This window comes from Marmota marmota, unplaced genomic scaffold, assembly GCF_001458135.2.
Source record: "Marmota marmota marmota unplaced genomic scaffold, marMar, whole genome shotgun sequence".
NCBI classification, from domain to species: Eukaryota; Metazoa; Chordata; class Mammalia; order Rodentia; family Sciuridae; genus Marmota; species Marmota marmota.
Window position 1 is genome coordinate 43,946,947 of NW_026000057.1, and position 12,209 is coordinate 43,959,155.

Here is a 12,209-nt window from a genome sequence, read left to right on the forward strand (position 1 = left end):
TGATTTTTAAAAATAAGGTTTTAAGTCTGTTTTTTTCTCTCTCTCTCTTTTCTTCTTCTTCTTCTTTTTTTTTTTCTGCTATGAGCAAAAGACCTGCCAAGAAGATTTTAGAGGAGGAAATGTTTATTTTTAATTTACAGTTTCAGGGACTCAGGATCTGATGTCCGATTCCATTGCTCTGCACCAGAGATGAGGCAGAACAGCGTGGTGGAAGGGTGTGAAGGAAGAAGACAGCTCAGGACTTAGCCATCAGGAAACAGAGATATAGCTCTGTTTACCAGGGACAAAATATTAACCCCAAAGGCATGACCCCAGTGATCCACCTCCTCTAGTCACACCTTACCTGCCTGCAGTTACTACCCAGTTAATCTATATCAGTCAACTGAATCATTGATTAGGTTACAACTCTCATAATATAATCATTTCACCTGAATGTTCTTGCATTGTCTCGCACAGGAACTTTTGAGGGACACCAGATATCCAAACCATAACAAACGGAAATTAATTATTTATATGAATATTTAATTTCAGGCGTGGAATACTGTGTATTTGTCATGGGAGAATGCAGAAATAACTATATTGATATTAATAAGTACAGAGCATTTAAAAAGAATAAAACGTCTTCATTTCTGGAAAGAAGAAGGTGAAATTAGAGATAAAGATTTATGGAGAATTGAGAGAAATTTTCTTCTAATTTTTAATACCTAAACATTGGTAGCACACTTTGTTGTATATGCTTCCAATATACATATAAGTCTCCATAGGACATATACACTTCTATTAAGTTTTGCTTCCATATTTTTATTAATGTTTCCATTACATTTTTCATTGGTTTGAGGGAGTTAGCGCATTAGATTTAATACTTTTCAATAGGTACAGATAATCTAGTGAATAACTAACAAAAAATAGATAGGGGGGAAAGGAATAAAGAGACTTCAATAGGATGAATTAAGATGGAATTACCTTGCTGTGAATGTTGATTATCAAAGCAGCCGAAGGGAGAAATAAAAAACTTGTTTTTGCCTTGTGATTTGGAAGACAGTTTATCATTCTGACCAAATACAATGATATGTTTAAGTTATATATGTGTTTTTACTAAAGGGGGTAGAATAAAATTTCTGTTTGATGAAAAAAGAGAGTACTTTGTTGGCTCTACATTATTTTTGTAACTAATATGTTTTGGCACAACATCAGTCATTGCACTGTTATTTAAATATGTTCTCATTTCCTATCTACAAGAAGCCTATGTGTAATTATTTTGTTTTCTCCATTTTATGGAAAAAGAAACTGTGACCCAGGGAAGTCCCACCAACTGTCTAAGGTCATGCAATTAGTGAGAGGTAGAACTGGGATGAGAGCTCAGAGTTTGAAACACATTCTCAAACCTGGTTGTACTTATTTTATGTTTAGAATTTAGAGAACAAAGATAAAGAAAGGAAAACAATCAGCTATTGATTGAACCCTTGGGTTTCAGAGGAATTTAAAACATTACTCTAGTGGCCATACCAACAGTAGTGTTTATTCTGAAGAAAAGAGAACCAGTGACCTGTTATGCACATACTACATCAGTTACTTTAACAGTTTACATTCCAGTAAAGACAGTTTCTCTATGCTTTTCCCACCTTTCTCATTGGCAGACGTGGAAAATGGAATTTGGGTGGTCAAAAACTAGTTGAAATTTCTCAGACATAACATATATGCATATATACATTTGCATAATGCATATATATTTAAAAATATGTGTATTTTCATGTCTAAGTTGTATTCCTATAGTTGATTAAAAAAACAAAACAGTCCTATTGGCAAGACTACCAGTTTTTTATTCTTTTTGAAATCATTAGGCATTATTGTTTTTGAGGGACTTCCATCAAACAAATAATTAATATTATCTAGCTACCAGAAATAGAACTTTTAAGATATATTTCTACCATAAATATATCTATTTATATTTTTGTCTATAACTAGAAATAAATTATTACTCATAGTAAATAGGTCACTTTATATTACATTAAAACTGTGAGAGAGAAAAACAAAACTATGTAAAATTAATGTAAGATATGCGTGTTAAAATCCAGGCAAATAAAATCTGTCATTAAACTAAAAGTTGTATTTTTTTAACAAAAAATACAGTGATAGAAAGTGTACTAGTGCTCTTCCTTGTTGTATATTTAATTACATTTGAGTCATTGTTAAATACAAAAATAAATTGATTTTGGATGACTTCTCATAAAATAGAATTTTAGGGATGAGTATTTGACAAACATATATAATATTTTGATGAAGAATTAGAATGAAATATTGTTATTGCCTTTATCAAAGTAACTAATAATTATATTTGAGAGGCAACTTGAGCAAAGACATGAAGAAAATCAGAAGAAATTAGTATGCTCAAAGGCTTCAGGAAGTATTTTTAAATTTTTAAAAATTACTTCATTTACAACCAGGAAATAGAATTTAATTTAAATTTTTAAAGAATTACATATATTAAATATTGAATCAGTTATTCTGGATATCAATAAGGATATCCTTTTGTTATTGTTGTTATTGTTGAGATGGGGACTCACTATGTTACCCAGGCTGGCCTCAAACTCCTAAGGACAAGGGATCCTCCTGTCTCAACCTCCAGAGTGAATAGTTGAAACAGGTCTACTACCACAATGTAATATCTACTAGCATGTTAATAACCTCCAAATATGATAGGACCTTATAATTCAGGACAGAAAGATTACCTCTTCTCTAGAAATTGATTTTTGGGTGATATGACTGAGTAATTGGGTTCAAGTTAGAGAATTAGTGATGTTTGAAGACATAAGCTTTAGACTTTTCTTTCTTAAAATAGGTGTGTTCCCCTGTGCCGAGCACAAGATACAGATTTTCCTGATTTACTGTGGTACAAAATCTTATAATCCAGAGTCCCAAGTAGTTTATTGTCAGACGCAGATGAATTATGTAATTGAAATATATTTTGTTGTCTTCGTTATCAAACTTAATAAGAAAAATGTACACACTGATTGAAATAACCAGGAGAGAAGAGGACAGTCACATTTGGGAAATTTTTGCTTTCAGATATTTGTAACTAGATAAATTAAATTGTATGCATTATTTAGAAAACAAGGAGAAAATTCAGAAAATGGGTTACATTTTTAAAAAATCTGATGATGTACTAGAGTATCCTGAGGTTTGTCAGTTTCACTTGAAAAATATATGCCCTCCATCCTATCACTATCTCTTTTATTCTACTGGGCAAAAAAAGAGTTAATCTTAAGAAAGAATTAGAATATACACAAGAGGAGGCTAGTATACAAATAATTGAAAGTCAGAAATACCCAATTACTCTATTTAAGTGTTCTTAAAGGATGCTGTGAAGCACAGACCTGCCTAAGTAACAAGGTGAGTTGGAGCTGCTCATCTAACAGTGGAACCACCAAAGTCACTGACATTTATATCAACTTGTACCTATGAAAAAAAAATCTTACATTTTTCTGAATAAAAAAAGATCAAGAACTTTCTTTGCTAAAGAAAACAGATAAAAATCATAATGAAACATAAACACAAAGTTGGATTCTGAAATAAAATATGTAAAAACCCTGATTCTCTTTTAAAATGCCCAAATTTGATTTGCTTGCTTAAAATAAAACAAACAAAATACAGAAAAACAAAGACATAGACCTTCATTTTGCTACTGAATTAGTGCAAACATAATTTCTCAAATTATAGGGAAAATTAGTATTATTTACAGTCTTTGAAAAATTACTCTGGGGGAAGGATGGATTGATGGGTAATATTACCAGAGTCAGTTTGATTTACTGTTCTGTTGAAATTTTGCCTTCATGTATCATGGAAAAGATTAACCAAGCTTTAATATATCATCATTGACAAATGGGATAAAAATCCCACTAGCATGATAATAACCTCCAAATATGATAGGACCTTATAATTCCAAGACAGAAAGATTACCTCTTTTCTAGAAATTGATTTTTGGGTGACATGACTGAGTAATTAGGTTCAAGTTAGAGAATTAGTGATGCTTGAAGAGGTAAGTTTTAGACTATATTTCTTTCTTAAAATAGACATTAAAAACATAATCTTCTATAATTGTAGATATACTGGCATATAAGAAAAATTCATGCTTTAAAAAGATTGACATATACTATATAGAAGGCACAATGCCTCACTATACCTGCAAATACAACTTGGTGTTTTCATTCCAGAATTATCAATAAAATTTTTTCTTCTATAGTGAAAAAATATATATAACTACTTCATCATTGTCAAAGTGAAATTATGTGGATTAATATGCTGTAGGCTAAGATTTCTGGACCCATTTCAAGATGGCCTTTCACATAATAGTGATGTTATACAGTTACCCCCGCTCCCTTTTTTAATTCCCCCCTGAAACTCTCCAATAGATTTTAGTGGAACCACAATGTCAGGTTCACTGAGAATGGTCTCTCCTGTTTGACGAACCAGTGATATCTGTGAATACAGAACTTTTCAAATAGGCCCCTTTTACAAGATGAAAAGACACAAAAAATATGGCAGGGTACAACTTCACAACTTCTTTAGGAAGTCAAGGAAATTCATAAAGGGAAGTAAACAGAGAAAAATATATGTGGGCTAAATAAAGTAAATGAAAATTATTCAAAAATAAATGTGTGTGATATTATAATTTCTTTTCAAAAAAAACCCCAAATTATTTGTAAATTAAGGGAAAATGTTGGCCCTTTATTCAGCTATTGGGTTACCACTAACCTAATTTACAAACACCTCAGTCCTTATCTTTTCCTCAAAATTTTAATAGGTTCTTTGCATATAATCAGCATTAGTAGTCATACACAGTTTCTGAAAATTAGTTAACAGAGGAATTGAGCTGTATGATAGTCCCCACACTAGAAACTGGTAATACCACAAAACCCCACAATTTTTTTTTCTGAAGAGCTTACATAGGGATTGGTGCTAGTAACTGCCAATACGTGCATATATAACAGTTTTCATTTTATGAAAAAGATCGAAGGAAATTTATTCATATAGTCCTCTGTTGACAATCACAGATGCAACAAGGGGTAAAAGTTGTGGGGTTTGCTTTTTCTACTTAATAGTAAAGTAAATATCTTTAGAGGCATGATTCTTGTCTCCAGTGCTATCTCACTTTCTGTAGCTCCTGTCTTAGCCACGATGGCAGAGGCTGCCCCAGTCTATGTAGCAATTTGGACAGTTCCACATTATGATCTCGGTAGTAATTAGAGAGGAAAGTTCTAGACTGGAAAGAAAAAAGAAAAAAAAAAGATTGAAAGCATTTATCATATTCTCAAACCAGATTATGAAACCTGTATTTCTTAAGAAATTCTGTTATGATAGAGATGTTTACAAACTACCTTATTTTTTTCCTCAAACATCGCTCATTTTTGTCTTTTAGAAAAATTTGGAAAAAGAATAGCTGAAAAATAAAAAAAAAAATAGGTCCAGGTGTGTGCTAAGTGACTTATCTATCATTATAATACATATTTATTGTGGGATACATGATGATCCCACAGAGAAAAAAGTGAGAATGAAAGTATAATACTAGAGAAGAATAGGTAGGTACCTGGTGAGGAAGCAAATATATAGAAGTTAATGCAAAACATATTATAACTTTTCTTTTAAAAATTGCACCATAGAATAAAAATTAAAAGTAAGCACAAATAATCACAAAAACTGAAATCTATGATTGCAAAAAATAATTTACCACATTACAGAAAATTTTTCTATATTTATTCAGATCAAATATAGATGGTTTTAATCATTAAGAGCTTTCTACTTTCAAAATACCGTAAGATCTCTGAAGTGGGTCTTTAAAAAATTCTTATATTACTTGTCAAACTGGAGAGATTGGCCTTTATTAGATAAATGGTAAAAATTAAGGCTAAAATATATCAATGGTCTTAGTTTCATGGTTCACTTTTATTTACACAAACTTCTGGAAAACAGAAAATTTGTAATTAGCCTTTCTTTCTTGATGTCTCTTTCTTTTTTTTTTCTTGATGTCTCTTCCTTCATATTATAACCCAGTTTACATAGTTCTGTGAATCTTCAGCAAATCAGCGGAATTGAACACTTTTCCCATGTAAGTATAGGTGGCAATGGCCCACACATAGTTTGTCTATCTGACATGAAAAAGTTCTACCATCTCTTTCAAGCTCTCCCCAATATTATAACACGAATGGGTCACTTTCTTCATAAAACTGCCTGGAAACTTTTGTATGTACTGTGGAAATGGATTTAAGACAACTACATTGCATCTTGGACCATTCACCAGGCCTCTCGTTGCATTTCTACCCTTAAACCAGAGTGTAAACACTTCAAATTTGGATGTTTATAGCAGTAGTGGGAACAGTACATTGATTTTTGGCAGATTAAAGTGATTTCTGAAATCCTTTTGAAATTATTGAGTTCAGAGATACAGTTGAAGGACTTTCTGGTACTTCTGTCTCCATAGTAACACGTGCATCACTGGCGTCCTCCCTTTGCACACCTTGCCTTCAGAGATATACTCAGGATACCTGAGTCAATTGCTGTTGGTTTCCCATCCCTAGAATAACACTAACACTTTACTTCACTTATCTTCACTTCTATTGAGATTTTCTTTATCTTTTTCTTCTTCTTCTTTTTTTTTTGGTCTTTTTGGAATTTAGTTTGTCATTGTTATCTTATTGTAAATCTGTGACCAAAACTAATTTCTCTATCCTCTAATAAATGTGGGTTCATAATTATTTTATATGTGTATCCTCTCCATTGCTTAGTTCAGGATCAGTCATAGTGCAGGGACTGGATAAGTGTCTTAAATGTACAAGAATGATCTTTCTATATTTTATGTAAAAATCACTTGTTTGCTAAACAAGTATTTCACACATTTGAAAAGGAAAATATTTAAGTTTGAATTGCATTCCAATAGGAAACAATCTATAGGGATATTGATCAACCCTTTGTCTATCTAGTTATCTCTCTCATCTTCTAAATGTATAAACTACTGATGTAAAAAAAAAGATCAGAATATGGGAGCATATCTCTGTTACTAATTTTGAAATAGCTGTATAAACAGATTTTTTGCTATAGCAGTTCATATTAGGAGAATATTACCTCTGGATCCATGGGTGGATATTTTCGGCCTTTGCTTTTTCCAAGGCATTTGGTCTTTCCTCCTTCCAGTAGTTGACACCAAAAGCCCTTCTGGGGATCAAACCTATATTAGATGAAACATTTAAAGATTATAAACTGTATATGGAATTTTCAGTGAGAGAGCCTCACCAATTAAATAAAGAAAATGTAGTTTTTCATGCCCATTGTTTTGACTTAATTAGTTTCCACAGATTCAGCTGATTTGAGAGGGGACATTGAGATAAAAGAAACTATTAGTATACATTTTAAGTAATGCCTTCAGTCTAATTTGACATTGAAATTGTTATATTCTATATTTTACTTATGACTCTATATAAAATCAGGGACCAACATCAAAATCACATTCCATATATAAAGTACCTTTAGGATATTTTATCTGCTTATGATCACTGACAAAATATGTTGACACTGCAGGGCATGGTAGTGCACACTTGTAATCCCAGTGGCTTGGGAGGCTGAAGCAGGAGGATCAGGAATTCAAAGCCAGCTTCAGCAATGGTAAGGTGCTAGCAACTCAGTAAGACCCTGTCTCTAAATAAAATAGGGCTGAGGATGTGGTTCAGTGGTTGAGTGTCCCTGAGTTCAATCATTCATACACATGCATACACACACACACACACACACATTTCTTTGAAATCATTCTATGATGTATATTAAAAAAACCTAAATGTAATGTAGGCATATGACTCTGAATACAAATATAATTAAACTTTCCAACTTGGAAAACGCTTCATTTTGTTTAATAGTTTAAATGTTTTCACTTTAAAAAAAGGAAATTATATTGTTGTTAGACAACATGAGATACCGGCAATACAAATGGTGAGTGAAAGATTACACAGCTCTTCTTTCTTTTTGTTGAAGGCAGATAATCCTATTGGATGATTAAGGTTCCTACACTCTTAAAGGAAATTCTAATGTTGTTTTGCTTCCATGGCTGCACCAAGTTACAAAAGGAAGGATGTGTGGCCTAATTATTTTGTTTAAAGTGAAATGTATAAGAATTTTTGTTTAGGACTAACAAGATAGGGAAAATGAAAGAATGAACCAAATAAGCAGGGAAATTTTAAATTTATTGCTATGGGACTTGCCGCATGCATAAAACATTGAAAAGGTTTGCATTTTTTGTTGCTCAGCAGATGTTTTAGAAGGATGAAGCATAATTGACTGGGATGTAAAGTTAATTAGTTGCGGAATATTTTGTTGCCCTGGGCCCATTCCTATAATACTGGTACACCTGCAATTTGCGTCTGCACATATGTGAACTCATTTAGGGTGAGAAGGAAATTTCTTCACAGTTCTCTGCCCAGCCTATTATTAGAGACCTGATCTTTGCAGTCCAAGTTGTCCTAGTACATGTTATCAATTAAAATTAAATACATCACTAGTTAAATGGATAAAAGGAAGACAGAGTCATTTCCAACCTGAACTTTTCAATCTGCTCCCTGCCTATCACAGTCCTTTCTCCAGTTTTCATTAATTTCCCAAGAGGAAAAACAATTCAGCATGCTGTGCAAAATGAGATGGGGAAGTCGGCATAACAGTGCCCCAAACAGCATTTTCTGCCTCAGGATGAGAATATTTAACTGTGTTAAGGTAAAATACAGCGCTGGCAACAAAGCTGAGATATTTATACACACACTGAGCATCTCTCCTTTGCTCTCAGGTAGTGTGGAGAAGTCAGGGTGGACTGTAGTCTCTCCTTGCTCTCTGCAGCAGCCATGTGAAGCAGAGCTTAGTACAACCTGAGCAAGAAGAGCCATTTAAAATATTGCAAGTCTAGAGTATTGAAAGTTTTTTAAAAAGGATAGACATAACCTTAAATCCACGTCATTTTGCTGTCCTATTTTCATTTATTGTATTGGCAACTGTGTATATCCTAAATCTAACAAAGGCTATTTATCTTCCCTAAGTTGTATCAATTCATTGTTTTACTTGAGTAGGCATGAAATTGTGAAATTAAGATGGAAAATGTTTCTCAAATAACTGTTAGTCAACTTTTAGAAGATGAGTTGGTTGACACTTGACTTTCTTTATTACACTTAATATCACTCTAGTTATTAATTTTATGATATGTGAGAGATATCAAAATTCCCATTATGTTGCTTATAATTTTCCTCCCAAAAGTATGATTTCACAGGTTTATTGAACCACGAGCAACTATTTGTAGTAAACAGGATAGAAGCATTGCCTAAACTAATACTGAGGAGCAGGGAAGGTATGTCAGCATCAATAACTATTAATGCAAAACATATTATAAGAAGATTGTCTACTAAATCAACAGGGGCATGCCTTGTTTTGTTGCTATTTTCATGTGTAGGTAAAAACTTCATTAGGGTTATTTTAGTGGATAAGGAACAACCAAATCTTATTACTGCTTTTCCTGTCCCTCCATTACCCTCTCTAATTGTCTAATTGCTGATTCTAATCTGCTGTGAACTGGGAAATTACATAATCAGGCTTGTTAGAATTTTGTGTAAAATTTAATAGACTTTGTATCTGACTTTGTGGGGGGAATGTTTATGAGCAAAGTCCATGCCCTTTTAAAATATGTTTTGGCTTCTTGGAGATTTTATTTTGGTTTATATTCCTCCTTGCCCATTTGAAATTACCTTAATATATGGGTTTATTTTCCCAAGATGACTGTAACAAAATCTTCCATCCCACATGCTCTTCTGTAGCATGACCTTGTCTTTCCTTATTAAGAGGTGGAATCTCATTTTCCTTTCTTAAATTTGGACTGGCCTTAGTGACCACAGTAACCATCAGAAGGCAGCATAAGCAATGTCCTATGACTTGCAAGTCTAGGTCAGAGAAGTCTATGACTCTCTTGCACCACAGCTTCCTCAACATTTCACTCCCTCCTGGAACGCAGCCACTGTGAGAAAGCTGAGTACCAGGAGAGGCCACGTGGAATCTTCAGCCTACTAAGCACAGCCTTTGAGCCATCCCAGTCCAAGTATGTGGATGGAGAAGCCTCCCAATGATTTCAGTCTTCAACCATTTGGGTCATATTGAAATACTCAAGTCCTCCCAGATGTGACCTGAGATAATGAGTAAAACAAGCTATCCCAGCTGTGCCTGACTAATTCGTGAGCTACAGAATCCATAAGTGTCCTAAAATAGCTGTTAATTCATGCCAGTAGTTTTGGAGATGCAACAATGGACAGCTGGAGTATGATACATGCTTTCATTTATTTGTAAATATTTTAGTAAATACAGAATGAAACATGAATGTACTTCATTCCCAATTTGGGGCTGGGCACTTTCACAGAAGGAAAGATGTCCATCGATATTTCATTTCTAACTTGTAAATTACTCAGAGGAAGAGAATATATTTCTCATCTTGGTAGCTTCAATTTCTAGGATACTTTCTGCATAGAGTAGACTTGTGAAAAGTTTAGTTAACCAAACTGGTACTAGGGAAAAGCTCCAAAATAGGGGAATTCATTCATCATAATATGAAATACCTATAATACTCTATAAGATAAAGTATTCCTGGCATTCAAAAGGGAGACACTACATGAGTAATGAAGATATTTCTTTGACTGCTTTTGAGTGGCAAAATGATGTATAAATTCATAGCTAGTATTAATGGTGCTATATACACACCTACCAGTGATAATTTATGATGGCAAATAATGGAAATGAAATCAAGCATGAGAATAAACTCACGTTAGTGCTTCAGAGTAATTGTAATGAGGTGTAACTCCCAGAAACTTCTGGACTTCATCCATCACAGTAGCTGGGTCAGATCTCAGCTGCTGTCCATCAATAATTAGCAACTGTAAAGTTAAAAATAGTCACTTTATGAAGAACAAAACTAAATTGAATAGACTGTGCTGCTTCCCTTGACCTGGTATGACATTAATAAATTAGGTCAGTATGAATAGGAAGAAAACATGAACTACTTAGAACACATTTTAATGTTTGCTCTTCTTGCATCCTTTCAATTAACAATAATTAAAGTTTGCCATAGGGGATTATTTTTTTGGGAGTTCTTAAGTGATAATCCTTCACTTACTTTATTCTAAGTCAGAAATACACACACTCTCTTGAGTTAGTACTTCAGTGAGAACAGAATATTTCCATCTGTAGTGTAATTAGATAAGCATCCCGACTACCAAATCTCATACGGGCAAACCTGGAGTCAAAGACAGAACTACTGGTCATCCAGATCAAAAAGATCCATCTAGTGTTATAAACCATGACAAGATGGTGGAGGAAGATGTTTGTTCTTGTCTTTATGACCTTCATTTACTGTTCTAGAAGATCAGATTTACCAAAGGAATGTTTAAAAAGAAAAGAAAAACATGTCATTGCTGAAGTCCATTCTCTGGGCCTTCAATTATGCCCTGATCTGGAATGAAAACTATAAGAATATGGATATTTCCTGAAATCCTTATTTTGGGCTATATTATATACTCCGGGAAATGCTACAGTACTTTGTATTGTGGTGGTCTAGTGCATGAGCTCCTTCTGTCCTTATAAGGAAATCCACAAATTAACTGTCAGTTCTACTAGTAGTTGAAAGGTGTTGCCTGTGAATCATACGAAATTCCTTTGGGAGAACTTACCATTGTGAAACCAGCTACTATTCAAAAGAGGATCCTAGGAATGTGTTTCAGAGTCACTTAATAGAATTTTAATAGTAATTGTGAAATTAAAAATAAAAATTCACATTTCGTCTTTACATACAATTTTCTTTGACAATAAATTTCTATCCCTGGCAATGTTTGTTCACATTTTTCTGTTTGTCAGTGAAACACAATCATGATGTAATTAACAGAGGAAATTAATATCAGGACATTACCTGAGAAGTTGCAAAGTAAGTTAGCCATCTTTCTATGTGGACGGCATACCATCCAGGTACTAGGCATCTCCTCTGCAAAGTTTTTAAGTCAGATGGGGCCCAATATCCTGTTGTAATAACTTCATAGAAATTAAATCTCAGGGCAGCTGGATCTTCATGTGATCGTTGGTGCTTTAAACAAAAAGTCAGTTGTAAGGTTAGTTTTTCAAAATGTTTCTGTAGCTATATAAATGAGTGTGTGCAC

The 12,209-nt window shown here is 33.5% G+C and overlaps 1 protein-coding gene across 2 annotated transcripts in view; it reads right to left on the minus strand.

The window, feature by feature from the left end:
- Positions 1-1,822: 1,822 nt before the first annotated feature.
- Ndst4 (N-deacetylase and N-sulfotransferase 4) overlaps positions 1,823-12,209 on the minus strand; it is a 267,266-nt gene continuing 256,879 nt past the window's right edge. For both annotated transcript variants that reach the window (XM_015484669.2, XM_048813840.1), the window contains exons 11-14: positions 11,966-12,136; positions 10,828-10,937; positions 7,117-7,219; positions 1,823-5,260 (exon numbers count right to left, since the gene is read on the minus strand). In XM_015484669.2, coding sequence (XP_015340155.1) covers positions 5,141-5,260; positions 7,117-7,219; positions 10,828-10,937; positions 11,966-12,136 — 504 coding nt within the window. In that variant the 3' untranslated portion in view covers positions 1,823-5,140. The remainder of the gene's footprint in view (positions 5,261-7,116; positions 7,220-10,827; positions 10,938-11,965; positions 12,137-12,209) is intronic.